The 26,351-nt window shown below is 33.0% G+C and overlaps 1 protein-coding gene across 1 annotated transcript; it reads left to right on the top strand.

Annotated features, from left to right (window-relative positions):
- The first annotated feature begins 610 nt into the window (after positions 1 to 610).
- LOC136029369 (transmembrane emp24 domain-containing protein bai-like) lies at positions 611 to 19,818 on the top strand. Its single transcript, XM_065707685.1, has 4 exons — positions 611 to 928; positions 4,971 to 5,091; positions 15,456 to 15,526; positions 19,397 to 19,818. Exons 1-4 carry the CDS (start codon positions 755 to 757, stop codon positions 19,643 to 19,645), a joined length of 615 nt encoding a protein of 204 aa, XP_065563757.1. The 5' UTR covers positions 611 to 754; the 3' UTR covers positions 19,646 to 19,818.
- Positions 19,819 to 26,351: the final 6,533 nt, after the last annotated feature.

Here is a 26,351-nt window from a genome sequence, read left to right as displayed (position 1 = left end):
TGCTACATTGAATCTAGCACTTTTTCTATTATTTATATGAGGAAGAATTTAATAAAAAGGACGAATGAAACTGGTAAAATATTTAACCCTTAAACCCCAAAAGTGTTGGTCAGTGATACCCAGCATCAAGCTGCTAGGTCCGGGGGCATCGTTTGAGGGTGGGGGCAGTTGCTTTTCCCAAATAATTTGGATAAATTTTATATATAGCCCATGCCCCTTTACAATCCAAATATGGCCCCATCTTGCCCCCAATGACAATACTGGAGCTAGACCCCTGGTTATGTCATCAACTGAGAACTCACTCCCTTGATAATTTTAGAAATTTTGTTTTGTTCATAAATCGGATGACAATGATATTTGACCATTTCAGAAATAACCATTAACAACAAGTATATACTCTTTCAGTCTATGAAATTCTCTAGATATTATATGTAGGATATCTCCTGTTTTTGTTAAGAAAACTGCTTTAACTTTTTTTTAAAGACTTATGTTATTGAAAACGAAACCTTTTCTACCGCTTACAGAAAGCGGTAAATCTTGAATTTAGTGATTTTTTACTATTTAGATGATTTGATTTTTGATATCATGACAGTCTGGGAAACTTCAGAAGAAAACGTTTGCCAGCTCACCAAAATATCTAAAATTGTCTGAAGGCTAGGAGAAGACCCTAGTTGATATTTAAGCCGACTTTTATTCTTATAGTTTGTTGCAGAAAATTACTATTGGAGAGGTGTGGTGGTTTTAAGCCATTACAATGTCACCGTTTATTATTTTTGGACTTCTAATGTTATTTTCAGGATTAGAAGGGCTGATGCTTGAATTGCAGCCAAACTCTAGGAGATGTTTGAAAGAAGAAGTGCACAAGGATGTATTAGTCACTGGAGAATATGAAATTAATGAGATTCAAGGACAAACTATAGATATACAGGTAGGCTAATTAATAAAATTTTAAGAACAGGGTTTTCAACCAGTAAAGGTGATCTATAGCCTAGGTTAGCCTAGGGCAGAAGTCATATTAGAGAAAAAGACATCCACTACTAGATTGGGTAAAATTCTAGACAAGCTACTTCTATGGTTAAATATTTGGTAAAATTCTAGTTAATTGACTTCTTGCTATCTAGGAAAGGGTTTGGGTTAGGAAAATCAAACTTTCAGGGATGGGTATACAGGCTATAGTATTTCCCAGGAAGGTATTTTAAAGTACCCAACTCCACTCCTTCTCCCTCTAGAGGACCCTGAAATTTGCCTACATGACAGGTCTATGCCTATTGAAATTTTGGCAAAACAACAACGTTTTACCATAATTTTCAGTTACTAGTTGCTTTTCCTCTGCCTTTAGTTCTGAAAATGTAATTCCTGTTATTTGAGTAGAATTTTGAGGCATATCAATGTTTTTTATAAAAATTTAGGAAAAGTTGCCTTTTTGCATATCTTTAAAACCTTATAAAATAGAATTGAGGAAAGTTATGAAGCTGAAAACAATTTTGTTGTACTTTAATTAAGAGAGATCTATTTTGCAAGGATTCACTTTTATAACACACATATTTTTCAAGGTTATTGAAGGTCAGGGCCCTCTTAGAGCTTTAGTTTCATCACAAGCTGTCAAAAATGCATATTACAACATATAGCAAGATTCTGATGATTACATATTGTTTTTTTTTTGTCATTATTACAGAAGTGCATCCTTTTTTTAGCTTTCTAAAATCTCCTTTCAACAGAACTAAAAATGTATGAAGTGGGTAGGGTTTTTAAGCTGAGCAAAATGTTGGGGTGAGGTAATATGAATGAAAAATGACATAAAAATAATATGCAATCATCAAAATCCACCTATATGCAGTAATTCAAAAAAAAAAAAAACTCAAAAAGAACTAAAATATCCTCCCTTCAAACTTTTAAAACCACAAATTTTTCCTAACTAACTGCTGCTAACTAACTAACTGTAATTTCTGGCAAAATAGGGTTGCAGTGATAAAAGATCCTGACCACAACAAACAAGGCTTAACTAATCAACAAAAAGTGGGTTATAAACATTAACTAACAATTCAACCAATGAGAATACAGACCATGCTCTATATGTAATGTTATTTGTAAGCAAAATTGGACATTCGTTTTGTTCAAACATATGGCTAATTGAAACTCAAAAGTGAAAGTGAATGATCTTAGATATTAGCATTAATGGATGCATAAGCTTTTGGAATTATCTTTTGACTTCCTACTATTCAGAAGTTAACAGTGATGACTGGAATTAGTATTTAAAATATAGTTTTATTCATATTGTAAAACCTCAACTTTTCCCTTGGCTTCAGAACCCTGCCCACTCTTATGTATATTTTTAGTTTGCCCCATAGAGGAGGAGGGCCAACCAGAAATGGATGCACTTCTAGGATTAACATTTGTGATTGCTATAGTATGGAAAGTATGCTACTTTGCAGCATAGTTTTCACCTTATACAGCTTGTGATGAAACTAAAGCTTTACTGAATTTCATTCTCACCCCCTATATATATACCAATTCAGGGTATATATTTGCACATTAGGGTGGGGGGGGGGCAAAGTTTAAACCTACCTCTCATTTGAGTCAGAAATAAACTTTACCCCTGCCCCTGAATGTGCAAATATATACCATGAATTAATGTCTATAGGGGTGGGGGTAAAATTCATTTCCATCAAAAGCAATTAGGCTATTATATTTGTAAAGAGCATAAAAAAAGGCATCAAGGAGGATGTTCACTTTATTTGTAAGTCAGCAATATGAACAGCAAAATATCTACCCTTTTTTGAGTCTACTACTCAGTAGGGGCCTCCTCCAGGCCACTCAGTGCATCCCCAGGTGGTTGATAAGAGAATGCCCTACAAATATATAGAGTAGTCTACCTACATAGGAATTGGACAAAAAGGGACATTGTCTCTGGCTGGTCCATAATATAAACTATAATATCTTTGGCCAAGGTATGTTGGCTAAATACAGGTTGGGAAGGCAGAAGGTCCCTCAAATGTACACTCAGCAGGGCCCACCATTGTACACAGACAACCCAGAACTTACAAATGTTCTCTCAGTAATGAGTTAGACTACATAGTGATGCAGAACACCATTGTGAGATGACCCTCTGTAGGAGGGCAATTGTTTCAGGGCATAATATCCAGATCTATTTACAATGACCTCTGCAAAAGGCTGCATCAACCAAGTTTGGGTAGACAAATAAGATGGGGACCTTAAAGTTGACTCTATTTTTGTGGGATCCCTCAAGGAAGTTATAGCCTAGTAAACAACACAACATTTACATAGGATTTTATTAATGGATAATTCTTTCTGGGCTTAGTATGTTTTGGTGGTCATTTTGGGTTTTAAAACTTCTTCCTAGTTAATTTATATATTATGGATTGATTCCCTATCATAGCATAATATTTGTAAGCATGAATATATAATGGTTCAGAGGCAATAGGCTTGAGAATTTCTGTGCAGGATTTTAACTCTTATTGATTGAAGACAATTGCCAAGTGGTGAAAACCAAGATGGGTCCAGGATTGCACAAAGCCTCCATTCATATTGGAGATCCTAGAGACTTCTTGTTGTCTGGTTCTAAGCTGGCTTAAGCAGAATCTATTATTAAAACAGTCATCAAAATAAGAAATGATGCATTGAATACATGTTTATTTGCACAATTGTGTCAAGAAACTGTCTAATATTTCAAACAGTTGCCCTTGCCTACTGAAGTACTCTGGTTGTTGAAAGGTATAGATTCAAGAAGGTTTAGTTTTTTAACCTGATCAATTTTACAGCAGATGTTGTTACCTGATTTGTGCAAAAAGACTAATGACATTAGGCTTACTTGCAATTACAAGGGGATATCCTTAATTTGAAAATAAAAACAAACAAAGGGTTTAATTTCAGTGTTTCCTAGAAAACCAAAATTATGAAGCTAAATATTATTCGGCATGATTTTTCCCAGATTTTAAAGGTGTTTTGGGTAAAAGGCCTTGGTGAGGATATTCAGACACATGTTCAACATTTTATTGTCCTGTATGACGACTTTAAGATGAGATTTGAAGGTACTCTGACAATAAAAATATGCATACTTTATTATAATTAAATGCAATTTGAAAACAATAATTATTAATTACATAATAATTTAGAATTTGAATTAATAAAAGCACAAGAAAATATACTATTTTTCTTTTGCTTTACTACTCCAAAGGGGGACTTCCCTAAATAAAAAAGTTAGAACTGATAAATTTCTCGCACTAATTAGATGCAAAAAAGTAGTAGGTCTAATAAAACTTTTGACTATTATTTGTTGATATTCAAGTTTGGGAGTCAGGATGACTTTTGAGCTGTAAAAGGCCAAAACTTATGTAGATTTTCAATCTATTTTCTCTCTTCCCATCCATCAAAAACTTCATAGTACAACGATTATTAAGGTCTGCAAAATTTTGTTAACATATGAATTTCAAGCTGTGAAAATTAAAGCCAAAAAAATCTTTATAAATATCCCTTTTATTGACCATTAAGAAAAACAATGTCAACTAAAAGTGCAAAAAAAAACTATTTAAAAAATGCTTACAAAAGGGAGTTTTTTAAAGACAAATATAGAGCTCCTTTAAACCAAAGAGGAGCAGAAATAAATGCCCCTAAGCTTGCTAAGGCCAGGATGTCTTTGATAATTCACTGGAAACTAAATATATTTTGAAGTATCTCTTTGATACTGTTGCAAATTGCTTGTTACCATATATTAAACAGTCTTTCGACTTTCATGAGTTATTTTCAGTTATCTTGGTTATTATAGTAATTTTCTTTCTTTTTTTTTGTTGATATTATGACAAATAAAAAACCACATAGTCCTGAAGTAAAAAGTGTTTTCAGTAAAGCAATCTGTTTGATTGCCACTGGTGACAACAGAAATATTTTTTTGGGTTAGCAACCATTAGCAAAATGATTTATTGCAAGTTCTAACCTTTCTGTTGAATTTTTAGGTGACTGATACAAAAGGACATGTTTTGGTCAATCACGAGGACAAAAATAAAGGAAAATTTGCATTCACGACTGATGAATATGATGTTTTTGAGCTGTGCTTCATCTCCAAAGTGCAGCAAGGTTTGTTATCTATTTACACAGTTTTTGTTTTGTAGTGTTCTGAAAAATAACATATATATATACATATATATATATATATATATATATATATATATATATATATATATCTTTTTATATATTTGAATTCAATTAGCTTTGCAAATCAGCTTTTTTAAGCTTATGCAAGCTTTGACGGTAAAAGTTAGGTTAGGTTGAATTAGGTTATAAATCTGAGAAATCATTTAAAAACCTAACCTGTCACCATTAAATCCTTGGTATTAGGGCGTTTATCCCCCCTTTTCAGGATGAAGTACAGCTTTTAATGGATTAATTCTGAAAACTATCATTCTTCATTAAAATCTACGTTTTTGCAATAGAAGAACAACCCCTCACAGCACCCATATTGTACTGTTAACCCTAAAATTTCCCTTTCGGTGGTATATAATAGATTAATCGCTGCTTCTAAATCGCTACGAACATAACTTGAGCCTAAAACGTACTTTTGAGGCTTCAGTCTTCTTCCCCCCATCTTCTACAATACTACAAATTAAAGTTAATCTGTATTTTCCGATGTACGTGCTTTTTGCATTACTAAATAAAAAGAAGTGCCACTTTATATCTGCTGTTTCGAAGGTTTTGTCCCCCCCCCCCCCGAAAAAAAATACTGCGTACGTGTCTGTATGCAGACACAATATATATATATATATATATATATATATATATATATATATATACATATATATATATATATATATATACTAGCTGTTGGGGTGGCGCTTCGCGCCACCCCAACACCTAGTTGGTGGGGCGCTTCGCGCCCCCCAAGCCCCCCCGCGCGCGTAAGTCGTTACGCGCCATATTAGTTACGCGCCATTGTAGTTGTGTCCCTGTGTCCCACCTGTGAATATAGATAGATTTATATATGTGTTTCAAACTACGTAAAAATTGCGAATATACAACATTCTTGGCTTTCCCATTGTCTGTCCATATACAAAGCCGTATGTACTAATAATGACGTCAACAAACATGCATACACACAACTCGTTTTTATATAGATAGATAGATAGATAGATACAATACAAATTAACTACGTAAAACTTGTGAATATACAACAGTCTTCGCTGTCCCATTGTCTGTGTTGCAATCTTTTAAATTGAAAAAGCAGATCCGTTGGAATCATGGGAATGCGAGGAATAAGAACAGCCTCACCCTCAAAAGGCCCTGTCAGGATTGTGGCCTCTATTAGGTTTTCCATTGTTTTTTTTACGGCAAGTCGAGTGCCATTGCATACCGACTCTTGAACATGCAACATATAATTGTCCATGGGAACATGATTCTAATGATTGCCCTTGAGCTTTGTTGATGGTGATTGCTAATCGAACATTGCATGTGTCCCCGTCGTCATTTATATATCCCCCCTGTGCCCCCGGCGTCACCGTTGTAGTTGTGTCCCTGCGTCCCGGTCGTCATTTATATTCCCTGTGTCCCGGTCGTCATCCCGGTATACATTCGTTTTTGAATTGGTATATGATGAAATAAATTTTTAATTTTTTCCCTTTTTTTCTTTTTAGTTTTTTTTTTATTGGTTTTTACCTTTTTTTTAGGTTTTTTAGTTTTTTTCTTTTTTCTTTTTAGTTTTTTTTTGAAGTTTTTATCTTTTTAGTTTTTTTATTTTTATTCATATTTTTTTAGTTTTCTTTTTCTCCTTTATTTTTCAGTTTTTTTCCTTTTTTTAGTTTTTTTTCTTTTTTAGTTATTTTAGTTTTTACCTTTTTTAATTCTTTTTAGTTTTTTAGCTTTTTTCAGTTTTTTTTATTAGTTTTTAGTTTATTTTATGGTTTTTCCTTTTTTTAGTTTTTTTTAGTTTTTTACCTTTTTTTTTAGTTTTTTCAGTTTTTAAGCCTTTTTAGATTTTTTTCTTTTTTTCTTTTTAGTTTTTTTTTGTAGTTTTTACCTTCTTTAGATTTTTGCTTCTTTTATATTAATGCTAAAGCCAAAGTTCGAACCTGGAACCTCTTGAACCTAGAACCTGGAACATAACGCCTTATCAACTCAGCTACATCGGCTTGAATACATTCGTTTTCGAATTGGTATATGATGAAATAATTCAGACGTCATATTATATGATGAAATAATTTTTTAGTTTTTTTACTTTTTTTCTTTTTAGTTTTTTTATTGGTTTTTGCCTTTTTTTTAGCTTTTTTATTTTTTTTTTCGTTTTTTCTTTTTAGTTTTTTTTGTAGTTTTTATCTTTTTTATTTTTTTTTATTTTTATTCATATTTTTTAGCTTTCTTTTTATCTTTTATTTTTCAGTTTTTTCCTTTTTATCTTTTATTTTTCAGTTTTTTCCTTTTTTTTAGTTTTTTTCTTTTTTAGTTTTTAGTTTTTTTTTAGTTTTTTACCTTTTTTTAGTTTTTTCAGTTTTTTAGCTTTTTTAGTTTTTTTAGTTTTTTTTTATTAGTTTTTAGTTTTTTTTGTAGTTTTTGCCTTTTTTTAGTTTTTTCAGTTTTTTTTTAGTTTTTAGTTTTTTACCTTTTTTTAGTTTTTTTTAGTTTTTTAGCTTTTTTAGTTTTTTTTCTTCTTTTGTATTAGTGTGAAATAATTCAGACGTCATATGCACCTGATCCACAGATCCACAGACAGACAGACAACTTATTTTTATATATATTATTCATATTTTTTAGCTTTCTTTTTATCTTTTATTTTTCAGTTTTTTCCTTTTTATCTTTTATTTTTCAGTTTTTTCCTTTTTTTTAGTTTTTTTCTTTTTTAGTTTTTAGTTTTTTTTTAGTTTTTTACCTTTTTTTAGTTTTTTTAGTTTTTTCAGTTTTTTAGCTTTTTTAGTTTTTTTTATTAGTTTTTAGTTTTTTTGTAGTTTTTGCCTTTTTTTAGTTTTTTCAGTTTTTTTTTAGTTTTTAGTTTTTTACCTTTTTTTAGTTTTTTTTAGTTTTTTAGCTTTTTTAGTTTTTTTTCTTCTTTTGTATTAGTGTGAAATAATTCAGACGTCATATGCACCTGATCCACAGATCCACAGATCCACAGACAACTTATTTTTATATCTATATATATATATATATATATATATATATATATATATATATATATATATATATATATATATATATATATATATATATATATATATATATATATATATATATATATATATATATATATCTATATATATAAAAATAAGTTGTCTGTGGATGGATGGATGGATGGATGTGTGGATGGATGTGTCAGGTGACGTCACCTGAAAAAACTGGATTAGGTGACGTCAAAACTGAAAAAACTAAAAAAAGGCAAAAACTACAAAAAAAACTAAAAACTAATAAAAAAAATAAAAAAGCTAAAAAACTAAAAAAACTATAAAGGTAAAAACCAATAAAAAACTAAAAAAAAAACTGAAAAAACTAAAAAAAGGCAAAAACTACAAAAAAAAACTAAAAACTAATAAAAAAAGTAAAAAAGCTAAAAAACTAAAAAAACTAAAAAAACTAAAAAAACTAAAAAAAGGTAAAAAACTAAAAAAAATAAAAAATAAAAAAAAACTAAAAAAAAGGAAAAAACTGAAAAATAAGCTAAAATAAAGGTAAAAACCAATAAAAAACTAAAAAAAAAAGGAAAAAACTAATAAATGACGACACTCAAAGAGAAAGCGACCAGGACAAAAAACTAAAAAAAAAGGCAAAAACTACAAAAAAACTAAAAACTAATAAAAAAAATAAAAAAGCTAAAAAACTAAAAAAACTAAAAAAAGGTAAAAAACTAAAAAAACTAAAAACTAAAAAAAAACTAAAAAAGGTAAAAACTAAAAGAACTAAAAAAGAAAAAAATAAATGACGACACTCAAAGAGAAAGCGACCAGGACAAAAGGAATGTTCGATTAGCAATCAACAAAGCACCGGGACACAGGGAGTATAAATGACGACCAGGACACAAGTAAAAAAAAAAATTAACAAAACTAAAAAGAAGGTAAAAACTACAAAAAAACTAAAAAGAAAAAAAAACTAAAAACTAATAAAAAAACTAAAAAATCTAAAAATCTAAATAAACTAAAAAAGAAAAAAAAAGGAAAAAAATAAAGGAGAAAAACAAAACTAAAAAACGAATGTATATACAGACCGGGACACCGGGATACAAATGATGACCGGGACCCGGGACACAGGGAATATAAATGACGACCGGGACACAGGGACACAACTACAACGGGGACACCGGGGGAAACAGGGGGATAACCTGACAATCTATTTATATGCAAAGACAATGGGACAGCAAAGAATGTTGTATATTCGCAAGTTTTACGTAGTTAAAACCATATATATATATATATATCTATATTCACAGGTGGGACATAGGGACACAACTACAATGGCGCGTAACTATTATGGCGCGTAACGACTTACGCGCGCGGGGGGGCTTGGGGGGGGCGCGAAGCGCCCCCACCAACTAGGTGTTGGGGTGGCGCGAAGCGCCACCCCAACAGCTAGTATATATATATATATATATATATATATATATATATATATATATATATATATATATATATATATATATATATATATATATATATACTTTGTATAAATTAATATTACTTTGTATAATTTATATTACTTATTTATATTATTTTATATTACTATATATTTATATTATATATATTTATATTATATATATTTATATTACTTTGTATAAATGCCTTTGGTCAGGGGTAGGAACTCAAAATTGTTTTTATAGTAGTTCTAATGTAAATATCACAGAAACTAGAAGAAATAGGGGGCAATGCAATCTATGCTTTACAATTGACATCAAGATAACAAGATTAAGGGGGAACAGTATAGAAAACCTCATCGTTATCTCTTCCATGTTAAATGTTTGTAGTATGTCTGGCAACAACTGATGTATAAGAGCATTGATTTTGGTTTTTATCTATTGTCCCAATCTAGCACTATTATTTTTGTTTGCTACTTTTATCCTTTTTTTACTGGACTTTCTGAAGATAGCTTTTTCATACAAATGCTATTTATACTTGTCTAAGAAAGTGGTGCATACACGTTTAATAATTTTCACACAGACTTGTTGAGATTTTGAAAACAACAACTTGACTTTTAAGTTTTTATTCTCTAATTAGCTTAAAAAATGCATTGTCATCATTTTAGTTTTTTCTGCTACAATTTGTTAGGCTACCATCATTTTTATATTGAAAACTCCTCAACAGTTTACCCTTCAGGTAATAAACAGTCAGCATTTCAACTTGACTAAATTGATGCTGCAAGTGAATATTTCAATATATCATGCAAATAGTAGGAGTCTGCTATTTTAGGTTATGGTTAAAGATTTTAAAAGATGACAATAGCATGCAATTAATGAAGTACTTGGCCTAATCAATTTTTCAAAAGTACTTTGTAAAACATAGTAAAGAAATGTACTCAAAGAGGACTTGGTTTGGTTACCGTGCAGAAGCACAGGGAAAACTAACATAAATATACAGAAAGCTTGGAAGAACACGACTTCAAAAGCATTTTCTCAACATGAACGAAACAATTCTTCAAGAAGAGACTGTAGCAGAACCAACAAGACTGAAAGTTATAACTGCTTGTTTCAATTTAGAAGAAGATATTTTAAGAAATTCTTGCTGGATTGTCAGTATATCCTTTTTTCTAAAGAGCCAAACAGATCTAGTTGTCAAAAATATATAAATATCTTTTTTACTTAACACATTTTTTAGTATAAACCTTTCAAAGACCTTAGAGTTTGATTTGTAGTCAGGGGCTTAGCTCCAGCATTTTATTGGTGGGGCATTCAATCTGTTGAGGCCTATTCAATTTGCTTATACTTACACTCAGCATTAAGTACTATTACATAGGTATTATAGTAAGTGAGTAACTTACTGACAACTGTGACCTCTATTTTACTAAAGATAAAATGTGAAATCTACAAGATGATTTTCAATGTTCAATTATTTATTTCAGATTTGTGCCCCTAAAATTTCTGCATTTGGGGCAAATGCCTCCTCAACCCTCCTCCCCTAAAGCCACTTGTAGGGGAAGGGGTGTTGGAAAACATGTGAAAAACACAAGCCTAAATGTGTTTTGAACATGTCTAAAAAGTTTCTTGATTCTGTTCCAAATTTTCTCCTGTTAGTTGGAGGGAAATCAAGTCTCTTTGTTAAGAGGACCCATCACAAACATGATTTAAATTTGAGAATGGACCATTAATTGGATCACGTTTATTAATCAGTTTGGTCAAAGTTGAGCTGCTTTCACTGTTAAGATTGTCTTCACTTTCTGTTATTGTGTTAGGTAAGAAGACTTAGGCGGGAATCAAACCCTTTTTCAATACCTTCTTCCCCTTGTTCCACTTTTTGTTGCTTTTTTAAAGTTGGTTCTCAGCCAAATAAAGAAAGTAAGGAGTTCTGCCTTTTTGGTTTTATTAGCCTGTTGTAACCAAGTAAAATTGATATGAATTATATTTTTAATAATGTTATAAAACACATCAAAGCTGAGAGCTGAGAACTAGTTAAGGAACCGAAAGTTCGGCCATGTTACATTGATGAGCCAATGGATGTGCTTATTCTGAATTAATAATTTACATAATATATAGCAGCCCAGCTGTCCTGGGACCACATATGTATGTGCACTTCCACCTGATGAGGGGGGGGGATGTACCAAGTGATTAAAAAGCAAAGATTGCCCATTTCTTTTCTAATATTCAATAGGACACTTTTTTTCTAGCGGTAAAGATTTGTTACTCAATTAAATTCAAAAATATTACAAAATACATTAATAAACAATGCACACGCAACAAACGAGCATAAAATAACTAATTGACTCAGCCCTCCATGCAAAAACTGGGGTTGCAAAGTAGCAATTCTACTTGGCAATTTTCAAATCTGTTGGCATATTTTGTCTGAAAATACCATTTTTACATATAAAAATACTTTTGCTCAAAGAAAAGCTGTCAAAACACAAGTTGTGCTGCTAAAGTGTTGGCAGCCTTTGGAATTCTGTCGAATTCTTCTACTGGCAGCTTTGGAACTTTTTTTATACCTGGACTCAGCTTTTACTAAGGTTGTCAGCAATAACTTGCTGCAGACAGTAGTAGTGTTCTGTTAACAAGCTTTCGAGTGGGTGATGGTGAGCTTGACTGTTTTACCAGCTTTACTGTTAATATTAAAGTGCATATCCCCCTTCCACTCCCTTTACTCCTGCGCCCATCATAGGAGACTAAATCAGGCAATCAAGGTATACACTATTCCAACATCCCCATGCATCGCATCATTCAGTTGCATGTGATTTCAATTTATTATTCAATTCAATATCTTAGCAAATCAAAAAGCAGAACCTTCGAATTGCCATTGTTGAAACCTTGTATAGGAAAATCACCCCCCCCCCATAATGAAACAACAGGAAAAAACTCTTTTTTACTTGGGCAGCAGTGATGTCCTCTTTTTTGTTGCTATTGATTCCCTGGAACATCATAGAGAGCTGTTCAAGTGTTCATAAAGACTATATCTTATATATTATTTTTTTACATATTACACACGATAAGGCTGTCATAAACGCCACATGCTACACACAAAGCGCAACTAGGGTGACATTTTTGGAATGGAAAGACTGGACCGGACACATGGACATCATAGAGAGATAATTATGGGCTTATTTATAAGCTAACCCCTAAAAAATAACCTAGTTTCTAGAAATGCAACTAGTATTCATTTTATCTTGTAGCACAAATCTTTGAGAAAATACTAGACTTTGATTTATGAATTTCTATTTTGTGACATTTTTGCCAACAGAATTTATAACAGAATACGGACAAATGAAATACTTGCTCATGAGTTATTCCACTTAGTTTTTTTTTTTTTACTTCTGCCTTCAACGTTTTAATCCACAGTTTTACTTAATATTTTACGGGGGGATCCATAGCTCTGTATAATCTTTTGAAGGAGAATAAAAAAAATGGGGAGGGGGTGTTTGAAGCTTTAAAAGCTCGGATTCTAGGCCATAATTTTCACACTTCATGGGAAGCAGTTCAGATCATTACGATCACAGGCCCATGAAGATGGGTGCACACCCGAAATTAAATCTACTCCCCCCCCCCCCCCAACAAAGTTTGTTTTCATTTGATTCACTTTAACTCAGTTTGAGTGGGGATGGGATTATGATGTTAAAAAAGCATGGCTTGTTGACTATTTGTTGTAGAATTCAAAAGATGGTTCTAAAAAAAGGGCTGCGAATTTAGATTCTTCGACTTCAATTAATTTTGAAAAAAAAATAAAAAAAAATATTCAATTACAATAAAAACGAAATGAAACTATACTAAAAGTGATTTGATTTTCATTCTGGTAAATAAAATGTATGTCGTCACAAGAAGGGGGAGAGGAACGGTAGTATTTCTTGAGGAAATTTTTTTCGTGGGAGAAACTTTTCTTTGGCGGTTTAGATTTCTGGGAAATATTTTCCACTTAGAGGGGTTTTTGTCTTGACCTGAAAAGTGATCAGAAATAGAATGAAAAACAACTCTTATCAAATAACAAAAAAAAAGTTTTTTTTACTTAATTTGCTAAAAAAAGCTTTTCCTAAAAAATTAAGTTTTCAAAAAAAAGTAAAGTGCTTCATTAAATAAAGAATGAGCAGAGGTAAAGTCAAATAACATTTGAAGCTTAAAACTACCATAAATCACAATAAATAAATAAATAAATAAAACCCAAAACCAACAGAAATTACAACAAATTAAAACAAGCAGACACTAGGAAGAGGGAGTAGTCCTTTTATTCACAGAAGAATTTCTGATTGGTCCAAGTTTTAACGTTGTTTTTTACTTTCAGTTGAAAAAAACACGTTTTTTTATTTGGTTGATTAAAAATTCCTTTTCCTAAAAAGTAAAGTTTTTCAAAGAAAAAGTAAAGTGCTTCATTAAATCAAAAATGAAAAGAAGTCAAATCAAATAATTTTCAAGCATAAAACAACCATAAATTACGATAAATAAATAAATGAAACCCGAAACGAACAGAAATTAAAACAAATAAAAACAAGCAGACATTAAGACCAGTAGGGATGAAGCTCTCCGTGCCTTCTAGACTAGGGCATAATTTGTACTTTGCTAAAAAAAAAGTATTTTGAGCTGAATATTTCTATATTCAGCTCATAATGCGACAAGCTTGAAAGCTCACCGTATTTGGTATTAATAAGTAATAAATAAGTAAATAGTATCGCAAAAATACACCATTATAACCAAAATTACAAAAGAAGACTGAATGCGAATTGACAGTTTAATTTGTATTAAATTAATAACCCATATGTGCCTAGTGTGTTTTGATTCAGTTCAACACCAATCTTGACGTTTTTCTGAAAGTTTAGCTAATACCCTTGGCATTAGTAATAGTAGTAGGCACAGTAGCAGAAGTAACAGTAGAAACAACAGTAGCAGCATTAGTGATAGCAGTAGTCGAATAACCCCTTCTCATGCCCTGATTGTTTTAACTTAACACTTTAAGTCATTTACGAGATATTGCTGATATGTCTTGTTGATAACCTGCATGTACATAATGTATGTCGATTTAGCCCAGCAATCCCCAAGACAGTAACTGGAGAGCTCCACATTAAAACGATTAGCCTTAGTAATATTAAAACTAACTAACTATCCCTGATTTCTCGGGGATTTCCCCGAAAATCTCACAAAAGGGATCAGCAAAAACGCCTGGGCCTAGAAGCATCAAAGTTTTATTTCCAGCCCTGATCACTTTGCTAGAGTTACGTTGATTTAAAACATTTTCAGTATGAAATTAAAACTTGGTTACATTATTAATTTGCTACAATTTCTAGTTGAGACTGCAAGCTACATTTAAATGTTCTTGGGTTCCTTTATGGCCTATAGGTCCTCTGTTTGGAATCCATAGTTTAATATCTTGACAATTGTGTTGCTCTATTCTAGTGTATATTCTCTGGTTGTCTTTTTTTTTCGTGTATTGTGTGATCTTAGAATGTTTTTATCGTATTTCTGGTGCGTTATGAGGGACACAACCAGCGAAACATCATGGGCAAATGATCGATTGAGACTTTCTTTTTAGCATGAATAAAATCGTTGATTAGTTTGGTGATGTTGAATTTTTCATGTGATCATTAAGAACAGTCTAAAATAGAGGATGGCGGATAAAAAGAGCCCATTTTGTCTGTTGTTGTTTTTTTTTCATTCCCTTTCAAATCAATTTTGGAGCTGATTCAGCCTCCCACTATGGTCCCCTATGTGTATTTATGCTTGTTTAGTTGCCATAGGTCTCGTTAAATAAACTTAGGGTATTTATGATACAATAGAAGGAAATCAAGTTTTTATAAAAGACTTTAGAATAGCAAAAGTTGTATAACTGATTATTTTTGTCTTCCAGGTTACCATGGTCAAGCTCATGAAGTTTCAATTTTTATTAAGACAGGAGTCGAGGCCAAGAACTATGAAGGGGTGATTTCAGCGTTTTTTTTTAATTACTATTATTATTATATTAAGACTACTTTAGGGTCGAATTCGTTGGTACACAGAGCCAATATTTCCAGGGAAAATATTTGTAACACCTGAGCATTATAGTACAGTAGTTATGCTTTTGTGAAATGTCCTTTGGACCAATATGAATAGCCTCCTTCTTGTCATGTGCAAGTAGGAACTGACTCAGGTTAAATCAGTCAGTACAGTCTCTTTGAGAAAGAGTATGAACAAAGGAAAAACAGTCAACAGGAAACGTAACCGGCCATTCTACATTTGTACAGTCATTGCGTCATTGACTTTGTGATAATGAGAACAACTACCCGACTGAATTTCAACTTGAAATTGGGTGATAGACTTTTCATTGATGTTGAATTCTCCGACGATTTGGCACTCATGACAAATACCCTCGACAAACTTTGCGGAGCACTGACAGTTATGAGAGAAGAAGCTGGCGAGATTGGGCTAGACATTAGCCGGAGAAAAAAAAATCGTGTTGATTGATCCACAATTATTTCAATAATCCCCTCCTACAGTCGAAACACGCCAAAATCAAATAGCAGTCGTGAAGGATTTCACGTACTTCTTCTCCATTCAATGAAGTAATCGATTAGTCGAGAGTGAGAATTGCTAAGGCAACTTCCGTCCTTGGGAGATTCACCAACGTTTTGCGTGTCAGCCATCTTACAAAGATGTGGATATTTGATTCATCTATCAACTCAGTCCTACGACATGGCTCAGAAACTTGCCCAGCAACCACCATGACTTTGAGGAATCTGGATGCAATCCAAAGCAAGGGACTAAAAAAATTGAGGGACTTTGCTGGCACAATCTTATCAGTAACACCAACGTCCTGTCCCATACGGAGCAGCTTCCATTCTCTCTGCATGACTGCCACTTCTCCCGATTTTCAGAAACCCCTTGTCGCATTGTCTATAATTTTAACCCCGTGGTACCTGGATGGAAACGACCACGCGGTCGTCCAAGAACAAGAGGGCTCGATAGTCTACATCATCTCCTAAGCAAGGCAAGAATAAAACCTGAAGATACACCCGCGGTGGCTCAATATAGATAGATAGATACTTGTTTATTTACAACAAGAATTAAACCATATAAACAAACAGCGCAAATGCCTAATGGGATACTTAAGCGCGTGGTATATCACCAAAAAAAAAAATAAATAAAAAAGACCGGGTTTACTGGAGAATGAAGATGTCTGCTCTCTCGACGATGGCGCCAAGACAGCCGGAGAATCAAACAAGTTAAATGAAGTTAGATTAAATGGATTTGTTTAAGTTTTAGAGAACCTTATAATTTTTCAAGGGTATTCAACAACGTCTTCCTCAGTAGGCTGTTCCTACAGGTCCCAACCTTCAGGGGCCTTTTAAGTCTTTGAGGCGCTTTACATTTTCTTAAGAAATAGGTAAAATATGTTGGATTTTGGCGTACCAAATAACTTACATTGCTCAAAATATCTAAAGTCCTCAATTGGTAGTTTCGTATATTCTTAATTTGAAAAAATGAAGGTGCATCAGGGACACAAAAGATAAATTAATACTTTGCTACAATATAGTAAGAGCAGATGGTTGTTTATTTGTAATACTGTTTCTATCTTTTGATTCGATTCTATGTTTTTATGTTGTCAAGTTTAGCATACAGGCACAATGTTGACATTTGATGGGTTTTTTTTTCTTCCAAGTATGAAGGAATCCGTTAATTTATGTCTAGAATAAATGAAGTCGTACCTCGCGTCGAAAGAGTCCAAATCCACTAATCAAATAAGCAGTTCTTAAGTGGCTATAGTGGAAGATTTCTTTAACATGGTCATCAACAAAAGCTATGGTTTCTTGAAACGTGCTTTGTAGCTTCAGGGGATTAGAGGAGAAATTAAATGCATAACTATTTTCCCTGTGAAATTGTTTTCTTTGCTGCTTAAGATAGGTGACTCAAGTTCTCCTAAATTAGACCTTTAACTTTAACAGTTTTCAGCCTGTTTCCAGCCGTCTAAACAAATGACTCCAGCTGCAGGAGATATTTTTGGGTGCAATATTTTGGTCAAAACTTCACGTTTGGGGCTCGGTTATACACTTATCTGGATGAACAATTCTAATCGAGGGCACGCTACTATCTCCTTGATTACATGAAAGTAGTTAAATTATTGATAATTTTTATTCAGAGGCATATATCTAAATATAGACGTCTGAACGAATAGATATATAATTACCACAGTCGCTGTAATCACCTATCTTATACAGTAGTTTAATTATGGTTTTCTTAAAAATGCTGGATACTTCCCATTTTTCAAAAATCATGTGCATAATCTTCTGTAACTTATTTCTAACCGCAGAGCCACCATATATAAGAAACTCATTTATCACACTATCAGTACGTGGGGCCGTGTTATTTTTTAATTATTTTAGTAATGTAACAAATTCTTCCTCACAAAACAAATTGTCCTTCACATCCAAGGTATCATAAAACTGTTTTATTTTTCTCTGTATCTTTTCCTGCAGCTGTATCTCGGTTTAGCCCATTGTCAAAATGTTCCGTCCATCTCTCTTTAACTCTTTCCTTATCACAAATTGTGGCCCTGCTTTTATCTTTAATTAGGACAAGTCCAGATTGACTGCTCCCTTTCAATTTATCAACATGTCAGTACAATATTTTACTATTATGCCGTCTAGCTGCATTTCCCAGATCCTCAGCAAACTTAACCATGACCTCCACTTCACATCTCCTTAGTTCATATTTTAATGCTTTCTTCACATTTCTTTTGTTTTCATGTTATCCATCACTCAAATTATTCTTGTACATGTCCCTTCTCCTCTCCCTTAAACATAAAGTTTTCCCCAAATATTCCTAGCTGCAGTATTAGCTTTCTTCCCTAAGACACCATCAGCAACTTCAAAAATTGTTTTTCGAAAAATATTCCAACCATCTTCCACATTGTCAAATTTTAAACTCTTAAGTTTAGTATTTAACGGCTACTCGAAAGTTTCTTTCAAATTCTCATCCTGGAGTCTACCAACATTATAACTTCCTGGGAGGTATTTTCCCGTCCAGAATTACAGCTTTAAATTAACCTTAGACACTACTAGATAGTGATCTGTACTTTTAGTACGTTTCTGTATCTTGTATTGATCCTGTCGGTCTTCTGTTTACTATAGCATAATCAATAAGGTTTGATGTTTTACCATCACGTGAATACCATGTCAACTTATGACCAAACACTGTATTGGTGATAACTAGATTTTATACTGTTCAACTGAAAGTAAGGAATAACATCGAAGCTCAAAGCGAATAGAAATTGTTTTGTATATGAGGGGGAGGGATACCATCTCGTCCATACCCCACTCTTCTCTCTAAAGTTTTTTCGTACTTAAAAAGACTTCATATTTTAATTAAACGCAGGGGTATCATACCTTGTTCTTAAAGAATAAGGACATAAGTCAAACTTTAGCGTAAAGAGCGAGGTATGAGGAGAGGACAGCCATCTCATATACGAAACGATTTCTATTCGCTTTGAGTATTAGTGTTGCTTCATACTTTCAGTTCAAAAAATTGTTGTTGTTTTTTCCTGCTGAATAGATCGAAAGTGAATTTCTCTGTATAATCTATTCCACAAATTTTCAGTTTTCTATGTGTTTCTGATAAGATGTTTTTTTTTCTCTCTCTCTTTTCATTGCTCAAATTCATTTCATAATTTTTTTCATTTTCTTGAAGATCACCGTTAATTATGACCATGAATTCGAATTTGGTAAAAAGTTATTCTTATATAGTTACGCATGAAATGTTTTCTCTTTTTATGAAAATTAATGAGCTTGGTTATAAGATCCTTCGCTTTTCTTTTAGCTTGGAGATGCTGCTCAGCTAAAGCCATTAGAAATTGAGCTGAAGCGTTTGGAAGATCTGTCTGAATCCATTGTACAGGCCTTCGCTTACATGAGACAAAGGGAAGAAGATATGAGAAACACAAATGAGTCGACCAATTCACGTGTTTTCTATTTGAGTGTTTTCAGTATGCTGTGTCTTGTTGGACTAGCTACTTGGCAAGTGATTTATCTGAGGCAGTATTTCAAATCAAAGAAATTGATTGAATAAAGATCTGCCTTTGCTTTAGATATATATTACTTATTATTTTTTAACAAAAGACAATTGACCTGCACCTTATGACAGTGAGATCCGCTTTTGTGCAATCTAGAAGGTCGGTGTTGGATTTGTTCTTTTTTAATACATGTTTTTTCATTAAATTAAATTGGAAGTTTAATTCATAAGTTTCCATAATGCTAACCAACCAAGTCACTTAGTCTTGATTTAAAGGAAACATTTAAGGGATAGGGGGCGCTGAATATAAGTTGCTGTTGATACTACTTCAACATTTTGGGTTGGTAGTATTACTGGTGTCTAAGAGGTACCTTAGTTTTTATGGAATGCTATTTGTGTCAAATGATCCATTTCGCTTGGTGTCAGGTCGTAGGAACTGGCTAGGTATATTTTAAGGGTAACTTCCAATCTAGAATTTTAAACTTTTTTTTACTCACTTTTATGAACTCACTAACTAGTTCTGTTGTAAAATATATTTGCTAAATTTGTGAGTCGGTTTTCAGCTATTTCCGAATGTTCAACTATTTCCAAATTTTATCAATATATGCACTTCCAACGACACTGCAATAATACAACAGGAAAATTACACTCTCTCGTATACTCTCCTTGTAAAGCAAAACAGGAAAATGGGGAATTGGGCCCAGAAAATGTATAAAACCAACACTGTTTGCAAGATTTGATAGCACAGTAGTAGGGACACTTACCGTGGTTCAAACTTATTTTCGAATCTTGGATATGACGATTTGTTTTTAAATGAACAAGCTTAGAGGAAATATACCTTACAAGAGGATGCAATGAAGAAAATGGAGAGACTGCAGAATTATCAGCCTTGAAACTTAAGATTACTGGCAGTAACTTCGATTTATTCTCTCTCGTTTCACACTCTATATATTTTTTTATTATTATTATTGTTCTTCTTTTTCTTTTTTTTGTCTATTTGTATGTCTTGGGTCTAGATAAGCCCTAGTTCTACGCTGGTTAGGCCTGAAGCTCAAAATGGAATTCGGAATCTACTTTTTTTAAATAGCAACTGATAGGGCATATTAGTTAGATATATGGAGTGTATAAATATTTGCATAATAATTATTACAATTTGATGATAATACAATCGGAAGACTAAAAAGTTTTAAATTAAAAAAATAAAAAAAAAACCGCTTTCAAATGTGTCTAAAAATTGCAAATTTTGTTTCTCTAATCTAAAGTGAAGAGGAAGGGCGCAAAACGGACTGGTTTTGCATAACTTGGTTGTTTAGCTAGTTTTCTTGACTCACCGACTTAATTCAGTTATACATTTATTACTTTGATCAGTTGGATGTTCATGTTATGTGAAGCCCCATTCGTTTTGCGCCCTTCTTTTTCACATATATTCATAGATGCTAGAGAAAAAAAAAACACATTATACTCTATTCAATTTTCAAAACGATTAAACTTCTTTATATTTTAATTATAATTAATTCAAATCGAATAATACTAATTAATTGTGTCTGATGATAATGATAGCTCAATTCTACTGGATGTGGTGATACTCTGGTTGTTTGTCTTGAAGCTGTATATTCACGGTAAGTTTATGTTTCCTGCTGGAAAACATGGGATGCAGTATTTCTAATTCGTCCCTGAAACTAATTTGGCTAGATCGATTGATCCGAGCCATTATCTCTATTTGACTATTCTCTTTATCAGTCAAGAAATTTGGCATTTAATATGCAAATCATATAATATGTTTTGAAGCCCCCCCCCCCTTTTTTTCAAATAAAATGATTGACGTATCTCCGGCTGAGTACCTCATAAATTTGTAACTATGAACTGAAGACAAGTTGAATTAATATTGAAGGGATGTTTTTCAGAGATCGAATTATTTAAATTACATAATGTCAAATTATAAATTTATTTTAATGTAATATTCGTCTCTGGAGTTCGAACCTTTTTGTTAGTTTGCTTAATTTATTCCCTTTACAATTCCTACAACTCGCTTTACAGCTTCTAGATTAAATTTCAACTTGTAATTCCTTTTGAAATTTGTCGTAAACCTTCCTATACGATTCTGGTTCACAAAATGACCCGTAAATAACACACTGTTTTTAAATATCGAACATTCGACACGTTTTAACTGTTCGTCCTCTAAGGGCCAAAATTTGTATTTTTAGCATAACATTGCTATAACATACCAGCTTATTGCAATATAATGTGTTGTTACTTGAAATTAGTACTAGCGGTCAGAATTTAAAATTGGATGGTTCCTCTTCCGGATTTTCTTTGACCATCTGCTTTATACGACTGCCCTTATGAGAAAAAAAAAGAAAGAAAAAAATACGGATCTGTGAATGACCTTCTCATGCAAATACATTGTTCCAAATTTTTATGGATAGATGATTGAAAGCTCTGATGTTAGATTCTCAAACATTTTTTTTCTTCGGTGTAATTATTGACAACATTAAAACCCTTTTAGTACCCCTCTAGCTAAACTACAAAATGTGTTTTATGCTAGTAACTTTCGACGTCAATAGGGGTGCTATTGACATTGGTCCCTCTTTGCTTACCTGTCATTATACAAGGCAATTTCATTAAAGAATGTTTTCTTTCTTAATCGGAGGACTCTTGTTCTCCATTTCATCAAAAATATTTCTTAAAACCGATATTCATCTATAATGGATCTAAACCAGCATAAACTATTCTGGCTTACATATTGCCCCGATAAATAGTACGGTTGATTTTTATGGATTAAAATATTTTAATGTACACGTGACAATACGAAGAAGCTTCATCCCAACTAATGTAAATTTCACTATATTTATGATTTTCATTTAACTTTATGTAAATTACTCGCATATGTCAAATGAGCTCGAAAAATAGTTGCAGCCTCATAGAAGAGTCATTTGCGTCCAATGACCCGAAAACTACAAGAATTGCTTGAAAAAAAAACTGTTCATTAAGCATTATCCTTAGCTTTGGAATTAAGGTTCTAAGTTGGAAGATACAATTTTTTCAGAAGAACAAAGAATCTTTGAAGTTTTGTTGAATTTCTTAATAACGGTCTCTAGTTTTGGAACAGACGGTTTTAAATGCTTCTGTTTGTGATTTTTTTTTTAATCTACCTAATAATCCCTGTATATACTCGAAAATGAATGTAGTGCCAGTCGCAGTCACAATTGCAAGTTATTGCAGTCGGAAGTAGCCACTGTCACAGTCGCAACCAGTTATATTTGCAGCCGTAGTAGTAACTACAGTGGCCCTGGAAGTTTTCTTGTTAATTCTCTTACCAGCTCCTGAGATATAGCAGATACAAATTTTCGATAACCTGGATGCAGATAGTGTCTTTTGATTTAGCTTAACTTATCCCTCAATCCTCAAAATTTCACCTCAATATCCTTGATAGGTACCTGTTTGACCGATCCTATACAAAACCATAGACTCGACGAAAATGCGGGTCTATCCCACTTTCTAGAGCTATAATGAAAGGGAGCTCAAAATTTCTGGGTCACGTTTTAAGGATGAATTTACAGATTGTCAATGATTGTGCTCAACCTCCCTGAAAACGAAAAACAGGTTTCTCTGAGTGGGGAAGGAAGTGTTCGTAAGAAAGAACTTGATAATGCTCAGTGATATTTTGCTTTCGTAATGTACTGTGGGGTATGCGGATTACGAAAATGAAGCCCTTTCCCCACAAATGTCCGATCATTAATGGACACCCAGAATCAAAATTATAACGGTTGAACAGGATTAATCAAAGAATTCCGCCAGTCTGTATAGTAATTGGATCGATGGAAATACATTTTGATAACCTACTCAGAAAATGGTCCAACTACATTTTAGGAATCCCATTTCTCGGCCCCACACAGTTTGGGCGGTGTCCTAATCCTAAAAAACCATGACTGGGCCATTATTTTCTCATATTTACCCCCCAAGTTTGGATAAGATCCAACGACCGATTCTTGTAAATGCCATAATAAGAATTTCGGGACTCCCTCACCCCGACATAGCTTAGCTCAGATACGAATTCTCAAACTGCAGGACTTGGCCACAAATTATAACGTCCCACCCACTGTGGCTGAGATTGGACAAGTTGTTTTATTTAGATACCGTGATGACAAGAATGTGTCCTCTTAATTACTCTTACTTCCAATCAAGTCTGGTTGAATTCCGGGAACGCTTTCTACTAGATGTCCCGATGAAAAGAACTCAGAGGCCTCGCCTTCATAAGTCCGGTCGGGTCCTGATTCCCAAAAAGCATTTACTAGCTTTTACTCCTTACCAAGTTTGGTTGAAAGCTGACAGCAAGTCATGTTGGATATCGCGTTGACAAAAATTTAAGATTCCTCCCCTTACAATGTTTAAAATGATTAAGGGCGTCCCTAAAGGCATAGCTAGGACACTTATTCTTTCTCCCAATCTGCTTTGGTTAAGATCCAAAAAACTTTCGTTTATCGGGTCTGGATCCTCAAAAACATAACTAGGAATTCAGTATTTCTCACACATTTTGGTGGAGATTCAACCATCTTTTCAGGCAAATTAGAAGAAGATGTAGAAAATAGCGAGGATTTTTAATTCCAAGACCTTTTAGAAACCATAAAAAAATTAAAACCAATGAAAGCCCCAGGCCCGGATGGTATTTAAAATTTGATATCGAAAGAGAGTACGAACATAATTGCACCGTCTCTATTGAAAATAATAAACGCATGTTTGGAAATATCGTATTTACCTAAAGAATAGAAAAAGGCTAATGTTGTAGTAATAAATAAAAAGGGTAAGAAAAATGATGGTAATACTCGGTCGCATCGCCCTATAAGTCTACTTTCTAATTTAGGACAAGTTAATAATGGGTTGACTGAATAAATTAAGTGAAGATAAGACTTGGATTTCTGATTATCAGTTTGTTTTTTCGAAAAATAAAAGTACGCTAGATGCGGTTGATAATTTGGTGATTATGGTTGAAAAAAACAGAAAAAAAAAGTTATTTGCATTGTATATATTTTTTGATATAAAAGGGGCGTTCGATAATACTTGGCACCCGGGAATTATTAAAAAGTTAAAACAAAAAGAATGCCTTCTGACTTAATAAAATTAATACATAGTTATCTATCAGATCGAACAGTTGTATACGAAAATGTTAATTTGCATAAACTAGAAAAGTCATGCCCACAAGGTGGAATTCTGTCGCCTTTTCTTTGGCTAGTTAATATTAATGATATTCTTGAAATTAATATAAATTACAATTGTCTGATTCAAGCATATGCTGATGACACATGTGTTGTTATTACAGCAAAGAATGTAAGTACACTGGAAAAAATAGCAAACAGGATTTTCGAGAATTTTGATAAATGGGCAGTAAACAATAAATTGACATTTGACACATTAAAAACAGAGGCTGTTTTATTTTCAAATAAACATAAAACTCCTCAGGTTAATTTAGTATTTGGAGGCAACGCTATTGAAGTTAAGGATAAAGTTCGATATTTGGGAGTTATTATAGATAGGAAACTTCTTTGAACAGAACATATAACATGCAGAATAAATGAGGCTAAGAAATATTCGATTCGTCTTTTTAGCGCCGCAAGAATGACTTGGGGCTTAAAACCTTTCGCTCTTAGGAAATTGTACAAGTCAGTAATCGAAAGTGCTATTTCCCCTTTCTGGTGTACTTCCAATCGGTCTAAGAGCAATAGAATTGGCAGTGGTGAGGTTTGTTAAAAAGGGACGTCCCCCTTTTTGGCCAGATATTGTGCAGTCTAGGTTTCCTTTAAATAGATACTCCGTAGATGATAGTGTTTTCACCGACGAAATAGTTGCTGAATTGCTAGGAGTTTGGTTTTTGATGGAAAATCATTTGTCGCCTTTACAACTGAACCGTACTGATTTAGAAAATGCTCTATATAATAAATGGTATGTAATATTTGAAAATGTTGAGTACTTGGCCGGTTTGTTTTTTCACATTCAAGTAAAATTTAGTTTGTGCGCAAAAACTTGAACCAAGTTATATTTTAACTCAGTTTATAACAGACCATTCGAAACTGAATTATTTTTTGCATAGAATAAGCAAAACTGATAGCACAACGTGTGAATGTATAGAAAACTGTGTGTATGTCCTGTATGATTGTCCTCCTTATGTTCGTCAAAAGTTTAACATGATTTTTAAATTGAGAGAATATAACGCTAGCCGTTCGATTTAATTTTGGTCATTGGTGAAAAAGACGGTAGGAAAATTGTGAAGAAATTCCTGTATAGTACAAATAAATTTGATGTTTGAAGTTATTGTGAAAGTTTCCTGAGGATTTTATAGTTAATTGGTGGTTTGTTTCCCTTTTATTATTATTATTGGTAGTTCGTGTAAGTATTTTAGTGTTTGTGTATAAATGTAGTTATGTAGTACTGTAGAGTAAAATACCTGTTAGGTGCAGCACGTAATAAGACATTCATTCATTAATTCCCTCCTCCTCACCATGGTTGCATCAGGTAAAGACTCCCTAAAAGCATAACTAGGATACTTACTCTTATTTTCTAGGAAGTCTTCTCTAAGATATCGTAAGGACAAGAATTCCTTAGCGTCTCCCCCTTTTCATCACCAAATTAGGTCAGATCGTGTTTTCATCCCAAAAAGGCATAAAAAAGACAAGACAAGTGCCGCCAGCACAAAGCTTTGAATTCCTACAGAACATATTTGGGACCTGACAGCCCTTTCTCATACACGTGCAATAGAAAAGATTAAAAA

The sequence above is a fragment of the Artemia franciscana genome, chromosome 7 (genome assembly GCF_032884065.1).
Source record: "Artemia franciscana chromosome 7, ASM3288406v1, whole genome shotgun sequence".
NCBI classification, from domain to species: Eukaryota; Metazoa; Arthropoda; class Branchiopoda; order Anostraca; family Artemiidae; genus Artemia; species Artemia franciscana.
Note: the sequence above shows the minus strand (reverse complement) of the source record. Positions and strands in the feature narration are given on the sequence as shown.

What these genes read in the sequence shown, in the direction of transcription:
- LOC136029369 (XM_065707685.1), top strand. Translation starts at nt 755, where the DNA reads ATGTCACCGTTTATTATTTTTGGACTTCTAATGTTATTTTCAGGATTA. An exon ending in GACAAACTATAGATATACAG is followed by an intron (nt 929 to 4,970) that starts GTAGGCTAATTA and finishes TTGAATTTTTAG; the next exon opens with GTGACTGATACAAAAGGACA. An exon ending in AGGCCAAGAACTATGAAGGG is followed by an intron (nt 15,527 to 19,396) that starts GTGATTTCAGCG and finishes CTTTTCTTTTAG; the next exon opens with CTTGGAGATGCTGCTCAGCT.